This window comes from Ascaphus truei, chromosome 4, assembly GCF_040206685.1.
Source record: "Ascaphus truei isolate aAscTru1 chromosome 4, aAscTru1.hap1, whole genome shotgun sequence".
Lineage (NCBI taxonomy): Eukaryota > Metazoa > Chordata > Amphibia > Anura > Ascaphidae > Ascaphus > Ascaphus truei.
The window spans coordinates 45,093,929-45,115,782 of NC_134486.1; the positions used below are offsets into that span (position 1 = coordinate 45,093,929).

Below are 21,854 nucleotides of genomic sequence, written 5' to 3' on the forward strand. Positions count from 1 at the left end.
ACCATGTTATAGAGGAACAAACAACAAATCACAAGTGCTTACGTGTGTGCTTGTTAAATTATTGGTTATTACCAAAAACCTGGTCTGACATAGGCGGGGAAACACTGTTCTAAATTTTCCACTGATGCAGGTAACAAATTGAGCAATGCAGGGATGAATCATGTTCGTGCTGAAAATAGACTCACTGAATAGTTCTAAAACTCCCCCTTTGTTGCACTTCTAGTAACTGCTGCTATGCATCCAACCTTCTCTTCAGAATTATCCACCCAAGTTTAAGCGTTCTTCAGTATTCTATGTTCTGAAAAAAAAGGGGGGGAGGGGGGATAAATGCACTGCTGGAGCCAAGTGAGGTTGTGCCACCTGTCATCTTGAATCACTTATAATAATTCGATGTGTTTTTTCTTAACTTGAGCCTCATCAGATTCCGCTTCCCCCCTCACCCTCCTCCAAATCAGCTTAGAAGTGACCTGACAGATGGAAGATCAGAACAGTTTATTAGAGGAGTTGATTTTTAACCTTGCTGCCAATTGGAGCCAAAAATATGGTTGCCTTTAATATGCAGCGCTGGCATATTTTCAGCACCATTTGTCCACTAGGTCGCTTAGCATGCAATGGCACAGCAGCCTTTAAATGACACACAGCACATAGGGAGTCCAATTCGAAGTTCGGAAAAAGTTATATTTCACGAGATTTTGATGGCGCCGATCAGAAACGAGTAATTTACCAATGAATGCATCACACTGTATTTTATAAACAGGACAGCAATACAGTGGAAAATACAAACAAAGACTTTATTAAATGCTGCTTCCCCAGTGACTGCCTTTAATTACAAAACAGCTTTTCACATGACTGAAAGTGATTGGAATGGTACTTCGACAGGAATACTCCAAAATACTTCATCAAGTAGAAGATGCATGACTTTCATTTAACGCTTTCAGTTTTATATTCAAGAAATACTACATTTCTGTTACATAAAACAAGGCATTGGTCAACTAAAGCCTACAAGGTGGATAGACAGTAATCATTTTACAGCAGGCCAACCATATATTCACATTGCATTTTCCCATCACAATTATTTCTTACCGTTATATTAAGAAATTATACAACTGCATTTGCACTCGCTGCCATTACTTAACATGTTACTTAATACAATACAAACTCAGCAGTATTCTAAAGCTTCTCTAATATAAATTCTGCTTTCAAAAGAAATGTTACATGGAATTTAAAAATATATATATATTTTTTTTTTTCATTGAATATATCTTTCTAGTATGAAAAATAGTAATTGAAAGACAAAACCTGGGAAAACTGATGGAATCCTTCATTTCTAGTTTTAAAGAGATTTAAAAAGAAAAAACGATATACTAAAAAAAAAAAATGAAGGCCCGTGTTAAAGCATGTGCTACAAATACCTTATACTTAATATGGCAATGAAGTGACTAGAAAAGTAATGGTCCTTTATAGTACATTTCAATCATTTTAAATGCATCTTTGCACTGTCCCAAAGCTATTCCACTCCACGGTGTGCTTTGCCCATCAGTGATGCATTGGGGACCCCTTGCAACACTGAACAAATTAAAGTATTGCATTGCAGGCCTCTCCCTGACTTGGGTAAAGAAATAAGGTTGCAGGCCCGTCGCACTAAAGATGGAATTAAAAAAAAAACAATTTGCCCACTGAATAAGGAGGCATCTGACAGTCACGACAACAGCAGCACGCTTTCTAGTTTAAACATTTAAAGCAGCCACTTTTTACTAAAACCAACTACATTAGTTCTGTTTTGAGAACCCTGAATAGGCCATTGATTTGAAATTAACTTGGATATACTTAGGACAGATTTACTTTATCCAGCTAAGGGAAACAAATATTGTTCAACCAAAAGCCCAGAGTTGAAAAAGACTGCACTTGCCAAACAATGAAAATGAGAGAAACCAGCAGTGTTGTGAATAATGGGTTAACCTGAACTCCCCCCCCCTTATATCTTTCTTGTCCATACAAATAAGGTGAATGTGTTGCATACATTTGGTCTCAACATCAGGCTCAATATAAAAGATTTTAATACTGGTGCTCCAAATATTTTATTTTCTGAACAATCCGTTTCATGGGGTTCCCTAGAGCAGAACTGCTCCGGTTTTATCTCCAGGGACCCCCCAGTGTCTGAGATTTACCTTTATATGTGCCATTTTGTCCCCCTATTGGATAGCCCAGTTTTAATTTTACTGGCACATTAAAAAAGTTTAAAATATCTTGGAACTAGGGGTAACCAGAGCTAGAAATGGCACAGATCAGCTTTAGGGAACAAATTCCAAAAATGGGGGATTGCTGTTATAAGTTGCATGTGATTACCTTACTAAATTTTTTTTTTTTTTAAACACATGGACCAACAAGAACAAAAAATGGTCACACATCGTAATTCACATTATGGAATGTTAATGCTTAACATGTTGAATTTTAGTGCCAGCTTTGTGCTAGGCTGCAATAGGATACCTGCCCCATTGATCTCCTGCTGCAATACCACACAAAACAGAGTGAAGTAGGAAACACCGACATTCCAGAACTCACTTCGTAACATACCATTAAATACACTTATTTTCCCTCTTATGGGCCAGTGAATTACACAAAAGAGAACAGGTAGTTTAAAACTGTGGTAATATTCAGTGGCATTCATTTATTTTACATCTTATAAAAAGCAAGTTGCCACAAAACTACAGACTAAGAAGTCTAGAGAGAATAATGTGAATAACAGGTTTCTCAATGGAGAGTTTAGGTTTTCAGAATGTGAATTCATATACGTTCCTGCACCACCACCCCCCACATCATCCACCTGCTCACTAAATTCTCATTGCTTGGATCATTCAATGTAATTATCACCTTCTGATTTGCGTATACTATTTATTTAATATAGTCACCACGAACGTTCCTTTTGTAGGGATTGAAGAACACCAAAAAAAAGGGGGGTGGGGGGAACGACATTTGCTTCTTACTTACAAACAAAAATGGAAACAGAAAAATATATGTACTAGGGAAATGAACCGTGACTGTCACCCAAGTACTACAGAACTGCAAATGTATAGAAATCTCATTCGGTAAATAAGCTGTTTAATAGAAGTGAGCAGTTATATACTTGATGACAAACTTAAAAACAAGTCCCTCCACTCCCCCCATCTTCAATGAATCACAATGTCCTATTTAAAGTTGTGCTTTTTGTGAAGTCATCTGGTAGTTTTTTCATTTTGGAGAAAGATTTATGTAGAATTATTTTAGAGAAGTCTGCATTGTGAATCTTACAATAACTGGATTTCATACCGGTGCTGCATTTTGAATCAGAGTAGTCGAAAAAAAAGTATGAGTCACAGTATTCATTGCTATATTTTGGTGTGCTGACCACAGTTATGCTTTTAACCTATCAAACGTGTTAAATTATGAAACGGTTAAACTCAGATATTATATGGCTGCAAGCTTTCATTTTATTGCGTCTCCAATACAAATGGTAAATGCTACAATTGTGTACGGACTTAAAAAGGCAGTCCCGCATAGCAGGCAAAACATTAAAAAAAAAAAAATTACTTTGCAATGTAATTAAATTTGGGATATGCAATCACCCACCCCAATGTAAAACTTTTACTTATTTGGTTCCTGCGTAAAAACTAACAAGTGTCTGTGTAAAGTCTAATCTCATCTCAAAGGTTTATTCTTTACCTTTATAGTTAATGATGGCAGTGTAATTAAAACAAAGGCATACAAGTACGAGTCAACAATCTACTTGTATATTTACAAATTGTCTCATCAAAGAACAGACGAGGTAGTGTATAGATCGAAACACACTCCATCATTTTGTTGCTATGGAGATTTAAAATTGACTTTTAAATCTCCTTATCCGATAAATACTTTTTTAAACGTTTAAAGCTTCCATGGTAATCAAATCTGTTGAAGGCTTTTACAATATTTATTTAGCGATATTTATAGATTATACACAAATAGTCTGTTTTTCTTTCCTTTCTTCTTAGTAAAGTAATTATGTTGCCATCATTAGCAAGACAGGTAAATATGTAGAACAATAAGTATTTGATAATAATGAATGACCCGGAAGTAGGACTGCCAAATTATTATTCTCCAATATAATGCTGATGATGTAATTTTTTCTTTTTCAAACTTTCATGGTACCCCAAACTACTTTTACCCACTTACATGTCAAAGGGACAAAGCAATGCATTGCTATTCCCCTCTGGTAGCCAAATGGTTTAATACAGTATCAAGGCATTCATGTCACTAAAAAGAAAATACTGGGATAAAAATGCAGGAATGCATGAAGATTAACTTTTATTAACACTTTCCTACCACCCAAAATGCATCATCTAATACTCAATTGGAATGATTTGCATAGGTGACTACTAGAATACAAATGATTGACATGGCTATATTCAGAACGGTGTTTTCACAGCGGATTTAAATCCAGAAGGGAACGTTAGACAAAACCCAATTTCTGTACATTGCTCTTTACATTCGTTTGATATATTCAATCCTGACTATTTCACGGAACAGTTTGACCAGATGGCTCCAGATTACTAGCTGCAGCCTTAATAGATCTTGCAGGATCTGAGCACGGGGCAGAATACGATGCTTGGGAGACTGTGCTTGACACTCTGCGAGTCACCCCAACCGTTACCCACTGCTGCAGGAGTTGCCAGCCCCTCCCACAGGAAAGGGTGTAGGATTAAGGGTCTACAATGACAAGGATTTGTTTGAAGGACAGACAAAAACAGTGCCTTCGTTTCATTTGAAGATGGAAACAGTAGTGCCAGAAGCCACGTTTCATTGATAAGAATTTCAAACTGAGGATTGCAGCAAAAAGATAAGCACATGTCAAACGCAAAAAAAATGTACACAGCGGACTAATACACCTATGTGCAACACAATCAAAAAATATATATATAATATTAAAGAATTCAAGTCATAATTCTCACCACCCCCATAATTATCTCACTCATTTTACAGATGATAAAAATCCATTCTCCTTTTTGAAGTGATCCCCGTAATCAATGATTAGACATAGAAAAATCTGTGGTAATGATGTAACACAGGGCTGACTACCCATTGGCTGTCAGAGGGGCCTGCAGCATATTGCCCTGCAATGCATTTCTTGCCCCTCTAGCAACAAAGGGGGAAAAATACACAGATTAGGGTTTTGCTCGCCCCGCACAAGAGTTGGCTTTATATTATACTGAGAAGGTTCTTTTTGTTTCATAATCTTTACATATTCGGGAAGAAAAATGTACAAAAGTATGCCTATAAAGCAGAGGTTGTTGTCATGTGGTTTATTTGGCACTTGTATTGTTCTGTACGTTTTGCACATTGAAAGTACTGTTCTGCTTTTCAGCCAGAGCCTTCTTTAGCTGCAGGTCATCAAGCTTTCTCCACAATTCTTCTCGTTCTATTTCTTTTTTTTTCTCTCTGAATAAAGGACAACACAAATTGTAAGAATGGTTTCTTAACCAATACATTGTCATGACACTAACACCTTAGGCCAGGGGTTCTCAACTCCAATCTTCAAGACTCCCCCACAGGTCACGATTTTCAGGCTATCCTTGCTTCAGTACAGATGGCTGAATCAGAGGTTGTGTCTTCAAGTGACCGAGCCTCTAATTGCGCCTCGTGCTAAAGCTGGGATTTCCTGAAAAGCGGACCAGCTGGGGGTCTTGAGGACTGGAGCGGGGTACCCCAGAATTTGGCACTTTCCAACGTGTTGCAGGCCCCTCAGTATCTCTTTGCATATGTACGAATACTTGCAACTTGTTCATGGTATTAGAATAGGGAATTAAACACAGTTTTAGCCACTACAATTGTATAGGGTTGGTGTTGAAATAATCAAGGATTTGTAATGGCTGTATTATTCAATAAATATGTCAGTCCGTGTTTTATGGTGCTTAATTTTAGACTTCTCTGTTAATTTTAGACTACTCAATTTCTACATCTAAATTTAGCGAAAGATAGCCACATCATAAATGCCATGTTTGACTTTTATTGTTCTTCACTTTTTTTTTAAATCACTTTTATTTGGTGAGGTTTGTGTCTTTTTAGGTCAGAGTTAAGAAGACACACAAAATGAAGTACAGGGGCCAAGATATCGCCAAGTAATACAGAATGAAATGTCCTGAGAACTCAAGATGAGAAACTTACATCTAGTAGAAAACTTAATGAGCTTGCAAAACAAAACATATTATTAATGAATATTTCTTTACCATCAACACGAATGAAGGTACAGTACACGATGGCAACAAAACATTAACATATAATAAAATTTGTTTTGCAACAGGCGATGCCAAGTTTTGTATTTATAGTTCAGAGTTAAATTAATTTTCTATCGCATCTTATTGCTTCCATTTGCAAAGTACATCTCCACTATATTAAAAATCAATTGTCCTCATGGTGTTGGCAAAAAATAACAAAAGGCAAATCTTTGCATACCGTTGTCGCTCTGCTTTGTATGACCCAGTAAGTTCATCAAAAAGTTTCCCGTTCATTTCCATTAAAGTTTTCAGCACATTGTATACCAGAGCTACAATCGTCCTAGACAAAAAAGGAGAATGGTAAGTTAATAAAATGGATTGATTCAGATAGAACAATAAAGACAAATCTACATACAAATTCCTGAATGCCCCACATTTAGCTCCAAATTTAAGGTCATGAACAAGTATACGGCACGTGGAACCAAACGTTCACGTCCATTATCAATTATCAAGTTTCAGGACATGCAAAGAATGTATTTTTCCATGGGACCAATGCTGCCAAATAAATATTTATAGCATAAGACAGTATTATTCCAAAGAGGGAATAACTTCAGCGTTTGATTAACAGCCACCAATAACTCAATTATAGCTAAAAGAATGAGGGTCTTGGAGAAATCAAACACCTACTGTACATGTGCAGACAAAGGCTTCTGCTTAAGACATTTCAGTAACTTGAGGTTTATATATTTCTGCTAGTTCTCTCAATCTGGCTCTGAGCATGACTAAGGCTAAGGCCCCGGTAACTCAGCTGCAACGCGCGCCCGCGAGACATGGCCCGCGCGGCCATGATGTCACCCGGCAGGTTTGCCCTCATTGGCTGAACCGCCGGGGGGGCGTGCCGTATCGCTCGACGCGAGCAGCTCTCGCCTCAGCGCTGCGGCCCCCCCTCGCAGCGGGCCCGGCGCCATTGAGGGGAGGGCTCTCGTGCGTGCAGCGTCCGCCACAGCAGCCAGCGGGGTCAAGCCCTAAACTAAGCACCAGGTTTAAAGCAAAGACATAATAAAAATTAGACATTGAAATTCAAAAAGTATTCAAATGAATCTTACTACTCGTGTCCGACAAAGTAACACTGAATATATAGCGCTTCTTAAACTCCACAAACATCCATATGACAAACTGAACAAGTGTAAAATAGATGGGCAAAATCTACAGTAACAATATTAGATGTTCGTTTTATACAACCCCTTTAGTCTCTCCAAAGAGACTGTCCAGTGAGTCTCACATAGACATCCTGTTGGATACTCTCCTTGTAGTGAGCATTTACAGAGAAGCACGCAATCTTCTCAACATGGAAAGCTGCGACACAGGCCTCTCTCCAGCTTGTTCATTGACATTCATCAATGTCTTCCAACTCCTTTTTCATAAATGCAGATGCAATGTAGGTTGTGATACCACCTTTTCAAAGACTAAAATATAGCGTACAAAGCTTTCAAAACTTCAGTCAAAGTACTCCCAGGAAGAAAAAAAAAAAATCATGGTTTCAATAGCCCCGTACACCAATTCATTTCCTAATAACTCATGTAGCTCTCTTAAAGTAGCAGTCATTGTTTTTTTTAAAATGTGCCTTAACCGGTGTTCCAGAACAGACCTGTGGTCTCCCGAATTTTTCAGGGGGGCTCTGCAGTTGCAGAGGCACCGCGCTTTTCCCCAAGGTGTTTAAATTAAATGCCGGGGGATCCCGTGAGGCCGCTGTAACGACCCTTACCTTGTCTTTGGCGACACGTCGCAATGGCAACGTGACGTCATCTGATGCCAAAGACAAGGTAAGGATGGGGGAGGGAGCAGGGGGTGGCAGTGCAGCGGGGAAAGTTTGCTCTCCCCTGCTGTAACCTATACCAATCCTGCCTAAATACATTAGATTTAGGAGTAATGCACACCGGGACCAACTGTTGAGAACTGATAATATACAGGGAGGGCAATGTCATTTTCACAAAATAATAAAATATACATACGGGTTCCAGTGTTCTTTGGAGATTTTGTACAAACTACCAAACATAATTGGTAAAACTTTGTCAATGTTCTCCTCGATCAGACTGAGAATGTATTCATTGTTCCAGAAGTACAAGGCCCTTTCAGCAACCTGAAAAACATAGGATACTGCTGCAATAAATGAAATCATTTAAAAAGGAGGAATCTATTTTGAGCTTGTGAAAAAAGGGAAAGAGAAAAAAATAAAAAAAAGGCACATTTAGCTTAAAAAGTTACGTCTAAGCAGCAGAGGTTTGACATCAAGAAACCTGCCTTATGTGTTGAAAAACCTCCTATGGCGCTGAGGATGAATGGATGGAACAGAGTCTTGTGCAGTAATGTTCCTATGAGGATTGCCTCCATTCATCCTCAGCGCCATAGGAGGTTTTTCAACACATATCTTCCCAATCTGGGTGGAAGATCCCAGATCAGCCCCCCAAGGCAGCTCAAGGACTATCTTCATCCAAGGACTGTATCTCAGGTTTTGTTCCCTCTGTATGTATTGTAATAATATTGCACTAGCGCTTATATACACTTAGTATTGTACCCCTAAGAAACCTGCCTTAGACCAATATGGCTACCTTCCTACACAGACAGCAAATTAACTGCTCACCATTATTGACTAATGGACTATAGAACCTATCTGCAACGGTTAAACTCAGAGAACATATCGCCCAAACTGGGGTTACCCCGCTGTGTTTCAGTAATGGGAGACCCACACTTCCATATATGCAAATTCAGATTGATAATAAAACAGGAAGCTTGGATTGCTAACCTAAAACCAGTTTAAAATGTAGGACTGAAGGCATAGCAACAACATATTACAAGAATGAAATAACAGGATTTCCTGAAGAGGGAAGGAAATATGCATAAAAATAAATCATACATGCATACATTTTTAGAAAATAAAATAAAATGTGGAGTGCACTTTTAAAGCACTGTCCCGTGTTGAAAGCAGGAATAATGAGGGTACAAACACACAGCGTGGACAACTTACCATTGGCTGGAGATCAAGGGATTCAAGCAACAATTTCCCCATCTCTATTTGTGCAGTTTTTGTACAGAATTCCAACGAGGGGTTCCTCCGTAGCTGAACCATGCTATTTTTAGTTCTGGGGACTCCACAGTTCTGAGACACCCTTCTAATTGCGGCGTTCACTCCAATTTAGTAAATCAAAAACGGGAAGATTGCGGCTTCCTGATGGATGACCTCATCGATCATCCATCAATATCGAGGAAGAACACCAGCAACCGTATCTCCGGAACCAGGAGATAAAAAATGCACGGTTACGCAGAGAACGAATCCCGTTAACTTCTGTGGTAATGCCGATTGGGAGGCATCGAAACTTCCACTGAATAATCTTCCCCCACCCCAGGAGTACAAACTGTGGGTTGAATAGCTACAGCAGTAATGCTGTATCTAGTTATATCCAGGGTCTCCAGAGTTGTTGGCACAGCTTTCCAAAAGTTGTTAGGAAATCTCTCGTCTATAGCCCATGAACCAATTTTCTCCCAGGCAAAAAGCCTAGTTCTGTCCTGTTTTGGGGTAAGCCTTGCTCTGTTTAGAAACAGGGCGGGGGTGTGTGTGCAGGTAGCAATATATTATTACAACTATTAACACCCACCTGAAAATGAGAACTGGACACACACTTCGATATTTGTTTAAATAGAGGTTCTTGAATCTTTTTAAACTGTGTAGGCTCAATTACATCCAAAATCTCTTCTATTTCTCCCAGAAACATCACCTGTGTGCCAGGAAAACAAACATTGATTACATCAATAAATGAAACATTACATGGTAAATATACAAGTTCTTACTTTACAGCAGTTACTAATCTAGTGCGGCTAATCATGGAAATATTGCATTTTCTCAAGTGTACTGCTTTTAATAATTCAAACGGTAGCTTAGTTACACAAAATGTCTAGAATTGTCATGTATTTGCCACAACATATCTTTCCATGTTAACACAAAAAAACATTGTTACTTATATTTTATATTTCCTTTGCAATATAGTAGGCAAGAAGTTGCTATTGCAACATACACCCCGACAATGTATTTCCAGCAGCAAAACATCCATTTTTTTCCAGCTCTTAGTGCTATTTTTTATGATTTTTAATGTACTGATCATCCTTTGGTTGCTATAGCAACCATTACGAACATCACATCCATTTCCTCTTTTAAAAAAGGCTCACACACCTTTTTGAGCTCTTCCCATTGGTAACAAAGTATCACCAACAGTCTGCTGCTTGGAACACTAACTGAACTGTCTATTGTCAAACTAAAAGCTGTAACAATGTGTTACACGTAGTGTAATGTTACACTACAGCATTTCACAGACTGCAGCAGTCATAATGTGGCCATTTTGATAGCCCCACCAGCACATTATTGGCCAATCGATCACAGGAGAACAGATCGATCGGCAGCGTAGGTAATTATTGATCATTAAAGCTACTCAAATTCTGCACATACTATATATATATATATATATAAAAAACAAATTAAAAAAAAAAAAGGGTGGATGCAGGACTGCTGCATTAACTGATGGAAATGCATACAAACCAAAGGATATAATCCAGGTTGTTTTCTTTTTTTTATGGTTACTGAATTTGATCTGGCAGAACTGTAGGCTCCCAGCCTATGATGCACAGATCAATGTCATGGGAGAGGGGGTTTGGCCCGGTATTAAAGGGGTACCCCCCCATTTGGCCACCCCCTGCTCTCACTAGGGAGGCAAGGGGTTAACTGGACTGTGATCCAGAAGTGTGGGTTTACCTTGCTGCAACATGAAAACATGTGTTCCCCTGTTACAATGTATTATCACCATGTAAGTGTCTGCACCACACACACACACTGGGGCTTAAGGGGTTAATGAGCTACAGTTTTAGGAAAATACAAATGTGTGGGTTGTCTTGTCAGAAATATCTGGGCTTCAAAAGGCTTGATTGAAGTTGGGTGTGAAATGTACAGAGGGGGTTTGGTGTATGTTAATACCTAAGTTGCAGGCCAAGGGTATATTGCTGTTAGAGACAGCTAGGACCCAGGTCTGGAGCATTGGGTGTGAAATATAGCACCTGTGACAAACGTTCTCTACACAGGGGGCCCCGCTTCAAAGCCTTTCTTGACAAGGTGTTTTATGGGGGCCAGGGGTGCGGTTACAGAAGGCGATATCAGAATGAGTGACCTTTATTAAATATAAGAATACCATGAGATGTCCTCGGCTGAACATGCTAAGAGTTACATGTGATTATCCGTGGGACCGAGCCGCAAATAATGATTACAGACACATGATGTCTAGCAGGTCCTAAGAGACAGATATTAATATCTCTTAATTTTAGTATTACACGGTAATATTTAGTCTCATTGGGAGCGTCATGCGTGCCGGAATGTATTAATATGCTCGCGTGCCAGTAAGTATTACTGAACTGAAGTTATGAAGTTATTTAGATAGAAAAAGCAGTTTTTAAACGTCCTGGGGTGGGAGGAGTTTTACTCTGGGGTAAGACTGTCAACCTCACCACTGATTTATGACTGGAATTGGATATAAACCAGGGACCAGCCTATACTCAGTTGTCTTCATGTATTTTCGTGATGTCTACATCTGAACCTGAATTATGGAAGAAATGGCCCATCCTGTATCCTGATGGCTTTCTTGTCCAAACCTTTAAGTAAGTATCTATATTTTGTCTGTTATTTGTATATCTTGTGTGTTCACCTTTTTCAAGGAATAAATTATATTTTATCATATCTAGTCGTGTTCAGTTCAACCCAGGTATTTTGGGTGTATATTATATCTTGTCATAAAGTTATCGTGACAATCAATAAGCTGATTGCCCTCTCCATTTAATTCTATTCAGATAAAGATCATGCAGTTTAAAAAGTTTGAACATCATGGAAAACGGGTATCCAAAATAACCTGGTAGTTCTCAGAGACATGAATGGCAAAATGTGACCAGGAATCCTCAGTTCACAGTTGTGGAGGTGGGGGGTTGAAGAGAGGGGGGGGGGGGGGAGAGAGAACTAGCACAAACAAACTTTATTTAATGTGAAAAAATACATGTACCAACAGAAATATTACTTGCAAGTCGAGATTTCGTACTTTAGAATTTAGTGCGTTTCAGGCACATTCCAGATCTGAATGGATTGGAAAAACATTGCTGCCTTTAATCGCTACACTGTTCTAGTCAAGCCTCAGCGCATCACAAGAAAAAAAACATACCTCTTTCTGACTGCAGGTTTTGGGCCAAAACTTCAGCAATCCTCGAATAACCTGCACAATAAAGTAGAAAAAAATAAATCCAAGCTTTCCAAATTTATAACTATTTTCAAAAATGGCTGCATCTCAAAAAGCAGTAATCTCTCTTTACCAAACTCCTCTTCCCCCCCCTCCCCCCCACAGGTGGGGGTGCCTCTTGGCCGTCCAATGGCCTGAAATTTGGCAGCCATTTTGTTAAACTGAGGGATTGTCTATTTTGTTGAACCGAACTGATGCGCAAATATTTCAAACTATATAGGTGTAATAATGGCTATTCACAACCATTTGCCATTTCATGAGCATAGCAGTGCAGTGGTGTAAAACATACAGTACAAAAAAAAAAAAAAAAAAAAAAGAATTTATCAGTAGTAATTAAAAAAAAAAAAAATCCCTCTCCCTATTGCTACTTAATCTCTTCAATAAACGCACCTTCATTAGCACATTCACTTGCCAGCTAGCTAAATTGTTTCAATTTGTTTCAAATTATGTTTCTTTTTCTTCCAGGTTTTCAATTTTAGGTATGGTTCATCACTGCTGAGAACTACCATTTAAAACATACTATTGCATATTTAATTGTAATTACATTTATATTTAATTAATTCAATATTTATTGAACTTTATAGCATACAGTAGATTTGTATTGCTCAGTTAATATTACTTAACTGCATTAAAAGAACCGTGGCAGACGTCTGATTCCATTTGTAAAACACTGGAATAAACGTAAAATGGCTCCCCTATTATGTTCACAATTGTACTTTAACGACCGTTGCATAGTTGATGCTAAATAGTGACAAATAATGCGATTGTCAAAGTGCACGAGAGCTGCAATTTAGCTTACAAAGCATTTCCCACAGTCTGCACCTTACTCTGAAAGTTGAAGCTAAAGCAGCATTGCCACCCACTTGGACGTTTTGTTGATAATGGTGGTGAAATGCGCTGGGGTCTGGCTGGTCGTATGGCCAGCTGTGTACTACTACTGTTTTCAGTACAAAATTCAAGGGTCCAGCTTTCTTTAAAGATGAGATTTGGGCTTAACGTCAGGTTTTCTACCTCCATGTTTGTGGGTTGAGATCTTTGCTGTATTAGTACTAATACGTGGTTCAATGTGTTTCGACACACAAAGTTCTTGCTATATTTAGCTCAACTATTTTCACAACAGGACCTATTTTGAAGTTCCAACTCCGCCTACTCTTAATTAAAAAAAAGATACAATTCATTCCCTTTCTATTCTAGTATGAAACTCCAGTGTTGCTCTTGGCTGTTCTTGTGTGTTTCTCAAGGTGAACTCTAAAGTTTAGGTCATTGATCTTTTTAAAGATTGATCTCCTCTGGGGGTTGTCATGAATGTTAAATGGTTTGTGATGTAACTTCAGATATTAAAAAAAAAAAAAAAAATCTAAAGGTCACAACAAAAATGAATATGGAGTATTTATACATTTGCAACTTCTTTTGTTTAGAGTACAGTGACATTAAATCTCTTGCCAATAATTGGCATTGCAGATCACACTGCACAATCTCAATTCCTGCTTGGCAGCACATACTTTCATTTTACAAGTTTGTTTGATGGGCTGGTACTTTTAAGACGCAAAAAAACATTGTGGTTAAAAAGAAAGAGGCCTGGAAAGGTTTACAGGAATGAGTCAATGCACAACAGGAACAATACTTACTGGCTCTGTGAGCGTAGTATCTTTCTCCAAGAATTGTACAACACAATAGGCTAGCTGCAAAAAAACAAAGCGCATGAATGTCACCTTATAGCAACATGAACAAATAAAATATGAATGCTGATCTACACAAAGCTGCTTTTACTACCCCAAAACTATATAAAGGCTGTTTACTCAATGGATTTAGAAATATAAGATTGCTAGCACATTATTTTAGGTGCAAACTATTCTGCAATAAGCTCGTATGTTCTAAAAACTCAAGGAAACAGAAAAAACAGAACTACAAAAGTTACATTTCATCTAGACTCCTCCCCCAAATAAATTAATGATTAAAAACAATTTAAATTGAATGTGCTGTCTAACCATAATGTGTCTCAGTGCATAATATTATTATATGATGAGGCTAGCATACCATTATATGCTTTTTAAAGAAATCGCTGTCATTTTGTATTCTGAATAGCCCTTTTTGGGTGCCTTTTATATTTCTATAAATTGAGAGCTAAGATTACAAAAACTGTTGCATAAATATGTATTTGAAAGTAATTTAGTCCGAAGTGCTGAGAAAAGTAGCAATGAGTTAGCGACAAAGAACTAAAGTTCACTTTAGCACGGAAAAGTTTGAGAAAAGGCAACGAGTTCAGGAAAAGCTAGATGTTGTGAAAAACAAGTGTGCAAACTCCAAGTTAAGGGAGCCTGCTTTACATGGTACATACTACAGAACATACACACAGTACAGGTATTACATAGCATATTAACCAGTATTAAGCCTTTAAGCAGATTACACTTACCTGTGCATGAAACAAAGCTAAACCTTTTGCAGTATGCATAGGAATCAGGACTTTCATAAGGAATTGCTTATGTTCAGATTTTAATGGTAATGCAAATCCGTTTATGATGCTGTGGTAAAAAAACAAAACCAAAAAATTACACAAAACAACATTATCAGTATACAAGATAAACAGTGAAAGGCATTTCAGTTTCCTACGTAATTAGAGACAGTTTGGGCAAATTCACGAGCTAAAAAAAAAAAAGAGTAAGAAAATGAAGAAAGTTACATAGTTACATGGTAGAAAAAAAAGACATACGTACATCAAGTTCAACCTATGCTTAAATTAGACGACAGATACTTTATCCTATATCTATACTTACTGTATATTGATCCAGAGGAAGGCAAACTAAAAACCCCAGTGACATATCCTCCAATGATATCTCATAAGGGGGAAAATAAATTCCTTCCTGACTCTAAGAATTGGCAATCGGATTAATCCTTGGATCAACATCCTTCCCATGTATACTTATTTGGTATATCCCTGTATACCTTTCCTTTCTAAAAAGACGTCCAACCTTTTTTTTTAACAAATCTACTGTATCTACCATCACAGTCTCCATGTGTAATGAATTCCACATTTTAACTGCTCTTACTGTAAAGAACCCTTTCCTTTGTTGCTGGTGCTCCTTTAGGCTGCGTCCAGGGTGCCTTCTCGCGTGCTGAGGCGCGCGGAGGCTGAGGGAAAGCAGGTGCTTTCCCTGGCCTTGGTCCGCGCGCCGTCCGAGGGGGGAAGAGGGGGGGGGGAGGGGAGCGGGCCAGTGACGTCACGGAGCTGATTCGCCCTCATTGGGCGAACCGCTCACGTGACCGGCCCTGCGCTCCGGTGAGCGCCAAATCTAAAATTTGTATACCTACGCTCTCATTGCGGCTGTAGGGGCTCACTGGTAAGCACCAGCGCGCCTCAGCACGGGTCAGCGCCTAAGCGCTAACCATGCCCGAGGCCTTACTCCAACCTAAAGGAATGTCCCAGAGTCCTTTGGACTGCCCTTGGGATGAATAGTTCTTTTGAAAGCTCCTTGTATTGTCCCCTAATATATTTGTATATAGTTATCATATCCCCTCTTACACACCTCTTTTCTAGTGTAAATAATTCTAATTTAGCTAGCCTCTCCTCATAAGTTAGATCTTCCATCCCCTTAATTACTTTGGTGGCTCTTCTCTGCACTCTCTCTAGTTCCATAATGTCTTTTTCAAGGAGTGGTGCCCACAATTGTACTCCATATTCAAGGTGTGGTCTTACTAATACTTTATAAAGGGGCATAATTATGTTTACTTCCCTTCCATCCACTGCCCGTTTAATACAAGATAAGATCTTGTTTGCCGTTGCAGCTCCTGCATGACTTTGTAAAGCCTTACATTTACCTGTATTAAACCTCACCTGCCATTTACCTGCCCAAATTTTTAGTCTCTCTAAGTCCTTCTGGAGAGAAATTAAATCCTGCTCTGATTCTACTATCTACACAATTTAGTATCATCAGCAAAGAAGGAGACTTCGCTCTCTATGCCAACTTCATGATCAAGTGGCTGAGAGCGTGCTCTGCTGATCTATCACAGTTAAAGCTTAATTTAGTGTTCAAACAAGTATGGTTTTCACTAGGTGTGCCATATATACATATACATCTCACATAAGAAAGATTGATGTACAAGATAATTTCACACGGCAGTTAAGCATAAATCCAGATCAACTGTCTGAAGTGATTTTTTTCCCTCCCAAGTCTTGTAGGAATGCAATACGTTAACTAATTTACTGTTGTGAAGAAATTGTGTGTTGGTCCAAGTTTGCATTTCAAATTCCGGATTTTTGAGGGCCCAGGCGTGATTCCTAGAGACCCAAGATACTATTGAAAGCGCAGTGCGTGCAAAAGGAGCCAATGACGAGATGGGAGATGCTTATAAAGCCCTTCATCTCTTTGGCAGTAATACAATAGGAAATGTGTTTCTGTTTCAACTTAAGGTCACCAGAAGTCCTTTAAAAGCTGCTCTCTGTCAACAACTATCATAAACAAGCTGGAAGGTTCTGTTTGATAGGGAAACCACTTCAGATTTCTATAAAAACTACAATATTGCAAGGACGCCAACCACAGGCATTTGAGATTTACTCCATTTTTTCCCAGGAAGTCAAATAACAGCGACACCTGTTACCAATGTTTTTGTGAGCGGGACTGTACCACGAAAAATTGTTCTTCAAGATCAAACAGTGACATGTTAATTAGGGTTACATTTATTCGATTGCTGCATATTTAAAGCAGCAATCCAGGTTGCTCTTTTTCTTTATTATTTTATACATGGATTTGAAACCAGGGGTCACCAAGAGCTAAACTGTACCCCACAGATTTCCAGATACTTACCGGTATTTCTTCTTCTCTCCCCATATCGAGAAAACAGCCATCAAATCTTCCGCGGGCCAATGAGTCCGCAATGTCATTTTTGGAGGCTTCCCATTGGACAGCCATTTAAATACCCAGAAGAAACCTCTTACCGTTGAGTATTTGGGGAGACGGGGTGTCCCACAAGCTAAAACACTGTTTAGCTGCAGAGGGCGCCCCGGTTCAAATCATGTAAATTGTTTTTATACAGAAGTAAAAAAAGGACCGGATTGCCGCTTTAACCCCTTGAGTGCACAATGATGCAGTAGCTAAGTAATAGGCTTTTTGATTGTTTTCTGGGAGAGGTCTGACAGGTACATAGAATGGAAGCGGATTCTCCTCGTCAGGGAGGTTGCTTTCACACGAGCACAATGTGCCTGAGGGATGGTCGCACTCAGGTGGTTAAACTAAAAATTGACAAGTATATTCCTATACTTTTATTAAACATGGTTTTTGGTCAACATGGTATGCTACAATTGGTTTGACTTTTCTCATGTGGAGACTGACATTTCACAGGCAAAGCTCTCACCCTTCCTGCTTTTGACCGATTACGCCCAATTCCCCGAAAAGGGCTAGAGTGGACTCTGCACCAATATTTTACAATAGTCACTTTGAGCACAATGATGTATACTGTAGCTTTGTGTGGATTTAGTTAGTTTCTTAGTAACGAACTACTCACCTTCCCAATATTTCCAGCAATTCCGCAACACCATTAAAATGTTCTGTTTCGTAGATAAACCTGTTGATGCAAATAAAAAAAAATTAAAAAATCATTTAGGAAAAAGTAGATCAGAATAATTCTGCTCAATAAGCAGCTTTTAACCTTAGAGAGAAAATATGTGGCCTGTTATGTGACCTACTGCTAGGGATAAAATCCAAACCACTAAATGCATGCATTACAGATTACATATCCCAGCAAATACTGTAACTAGACTTAAATGCCATACTGATGCATGGGGTATATAGGAAGCCACAATATTAAGCAGAACGGGTTACTTAAATACAGATGTTCATTTTCTCTGATTGGTGTGCTAAACAGTCTCCCTACAATTGCACTATCCGACCTAATGGCTTAACATCAACTACTGCTGATTTGCACCAATAACTTAAACTGCTTTACTTCTCACTCCGCCACCAATGTGCCCCCCTACCAACGACGCACTGCTTGGCCCAATGCAATGACTTCTGGCACCTTTCCTGTGTTTCAGCCTCATTCACACAATACTAACTGTATCCTGAATTATAATCTGTCCATTAACTTTGGAAAATACCACCTGTCTCTCTCACAGGGACACGATCAACAGTTGAATATAATGCAGCACCCAAAAGAAAGCTATATCATGGTGTACCTGAGAAAAATGTTATTAATCTGTTTTCTGATGAATGCTCTTAGTCCAAGAAACTTCCCATAAATCCGATGCAGTACTGTCTTCAGGAAGTCACGCTCTCTTGGGTCTTCACTGTCAAAAAGCTCCAAGAGCTGTTGAATGAGAAAAAAAATAATAATATTAAATGTTTTAGAAAATAAAGTTGCTTCTATTCAGAGCATTTGAATCAACAAGACTTCAGACCTACACCGAAACTGGATGGCAAACACACCGTACTCTATAAATGTTATTTTACAATTTAGAGGAATAGAAGGTACTTTTTTGGGCATATTTGCCTGACCTACCACCTTGTTATGTTAATTATTAAGCAAAGAGAAACAATAAGAATAATAAATAAAAAAACCTTTGCATGACAGGCCTTTAAAGGAGCAATCCAAGCAATTTCCTACGTGTGATTTTTTAAATAAAGCAGTTCTGTAGTATTGGATAATACTTACTACCTTTGTTTATTTTAAAATTCAACAGTTAGTGCCATTTTAATTCGTTTTATTATACTGAGCATCTTTTGATTTCTATAGCAGGCGTTGGCACACATCCCCAGCAGTGCAAGATCTTTGGAACACTTATAATTTGTTGTCAATGTTCCCAGCAGTTTGAGCCGTGAACTGTAACAATAGATAATGTTACCTTAGTAATATCAGAATACATTGTAGCTGCTGACTGAAAGATTGATTTGAAACTGAAAGGCAGCCATTTAGTGAACCCTGGTAAATGGAATTTTACTGATCACAGGAGAACCAATCGATCAGCAGTTTATGTAATTAGTTTTCAATAAAGGTAATCAAATGCTGCATATATTAAAAACAAAAAATATATAATTTAAAACATTTTTTTTAAGCTGCTTGGATTGCCTCGTTATAGCCCAATCAAGACAAAAGGGTTGGGCTATAACGACATCTTATTATCCAAAGAGAGAGATTTATAATGAAGACCCTCTGAAATTATTCAGAAAAATAGTTGTTGTCCTGAGGTATGCTTAGAAACAATTGATTTAATCAGGCCTTTTGAGGTTGCAAAATTTCAAGTGATTAGAATGTACTGTAATAAAACTTCACAGAAATTTTATTTTTCTCATGTTCCCCATTTGTGAACACAGACAACCCGAAACATTGTCGTACTAGAAGTCAAGTTTTAAAATAGGGTTTTTTTTGCACAGGCGCATGACAGAATCAAATGGCATTATTCGTTTAAAACCCTACTGAAGTCTGATTTCAACGGCTCAACCCTGACTGGGCTCCAGGATATAAAATCGATCTCTATCTGTATCCAGACCCCGATTCTCAATGTCTGGGGAGCTTATTTTTTATTGCTAATGGAACCAGAATTGCATGTTTCCCATATTATTTGTGCTAGGGATAAAACCTCTAGCTGCTAGAATTAGGGAGTCCCCTGATGGCCTAGGAATAAAATGTAGCACAAGCAAATACAAACCATCCTCACTTGTAGACAGCATTCTACTAACTTTATCCAGACCATTAAAATCATTACCAAATGTATTGAACGAGCTGTGTAAATCTGGTACAGGTATCAGGATATGAAGTTCACACTCAAAAAGCATTAAATACTATTTTGCCAAATGTTAATTCAGCTCAACATTGATTTCCAAAGGAGAAACAGATTAAGTATTTATGAGTTCAGTTGACAAATAACTAATATACTATATACAGTAAACATAGCACCCACTTATCAGAAGTTTAAATGAATATCTGGATTTCTGGAATCCCTGTAGCGTATCTTGGCTGGGGTGAATGCATCTGTGAACACAATATCCCATTATACACTATATTTTCCAAATATCTCATCTAGGTTAGAGAACAGCACTACATGGTCCTTACTCATAAGCAGATAGTCCCAGAGTATCCTGTGATCTACAGCATTAAGGGTGCGCACAAAGAACCTGTCACCACCTTGGCCGGTATATAATAAGCTTGAACAAATACAGAGTGTTCCAGCACTCGGGTTCAAGTGAAAAAAATAAAAAATAAATAATCCCTATAGGATGCACTCAGTATCCACTGAATAGTTAACATGTATTTTTTTATTATTGTGAAGGAAAGAAAACATATACTTTAAAAACCTATGGAGCACCAGATGTAACAGAGGGCGTGGGGTAGGTAGGAGGGTGGGCAGATTGGAGCAGTGTGTGTGTGTCAGTGTACAATAGATTGTGCAAGGTGCTGCTGATAGATGAAGCCAAGTACAGCTCAACCCCGTTATGACGCAATCCGTTAGAACGCGATTCCGCTTAACGCGATGCAAGCATGGCTCCCAATTTTCGTATTTCTGTATACTTTACAACACTATTATTGGTATCTTAGAAATAATGTACAATTGTGAGCATTGTACAATAAAGTATTTAACGCGATACGCTTTTAGCCCAATGTGATTCTTTGGACCCCAAGCACAGCGTTATAAGGGGGTTGAGCTGTTCTTGCAAGAGAATCTTAAACTCCTCAATGATCATAGATGCTATGAAGTCCTAAGAACAGACCCCACGTTAACATATTTCAAAGTCCTACAATCCATTTTAAAAACAGGACTGAACAAAGTGATCTCTAAAAAGTAGTACAATTATATGTTGATTAAAAACCCAAAAGTAGCCATTTTTTATAACATCTAAATAATATAAAAATGCCAAAAACCCACATGGAAGACCCATAGTATCGGATATAGGATCATTAAGTGAAATGCTAGCACATATCCAGATGTAGTACTGAGACCATCCTTCCATGGAACTAGCCTTTCATCTCATAACAAAGACACTACGGACGTCCTGAAGAAAAGTGAATACCATCTATCACCTGATACCTTTCTGGCATCCTTGGATGTAGAATCACTATACACTACAATTCCATTCTAAATAATAATAAAAAGTTCGCACTACAACCCATCAACTTAATACGGCGTAGCTCAACGGAATAAAATAAACATCTACAATAGTTAAACTTGGTTTGAATCCCAGCGTCAGCTAACTGCAATTTTGGGCAACCCTCCCAGTGCCTCAAAAAAAGAAATTTAATAGTATGGCCAAGAACTTGTGCCAGCAAAATGATATGTACAGTATCGCTGCTGCATAAGTAAAACTCTTACATGCCCATC

The 21,854-nt window shown here is 38.4% G+C and overlaps 1 protein-coding gene across 1 annotated transcript in view; it reads right to left on the reverse strand.

Moving 5' to 3' along the window:
- Positions 1 to 772: 772 nt before the first annotated feature.
- The window catches only part of PPP2R5A (protein phosphatase 2 regulatory subunit B'alpha), a 98,026-nt gene continuing 76,944 nt past the window's right edge, over positions 773 to 21,854 (reverse strand). The window contains exons 5-13 of the mRNA XM_075595682.1: positions 18,717 to 18,847; positions 18,047 to 18,106; positions 14,961 to 15,069; positions 14,176 to 14,229; positions 12,473 to 12,523; positions 9,881 to 10,000; positions 8,240 to 8,367; positions 6,466 to 6,567; positions 773 to 5,451 (exon numbers count right to left, since the gene is read on the reverse strand). Coding sequence (XP_075451797.1) covers positions 5,316 to 5,451; positions 6,466 to 6,567; positions 8,240 to 8,367; positions 9,881 to 10,000; positions 12,473 to 12,523; positions 14,176 to 14,229; positions 14,961 to 15,069; positions 18,047 to 18,106; positions 18,717 to 18,847 — 891 coding nt within the window. The 3' untranslated portion in view covers positions 773 to 5,315. The remainder of the gene's footprint in view (positions 5,452 to 6,465; positions 6,568 to 8,239; positions 8,368 to 9,880; positions 10,001 to 12,472; positions 12,524 to 14,175; positions 14,230 to 14,960; positions 15,070 to 18,046; positions 18,107 to 18,716; positions 18,848 to 21,854) is intronic.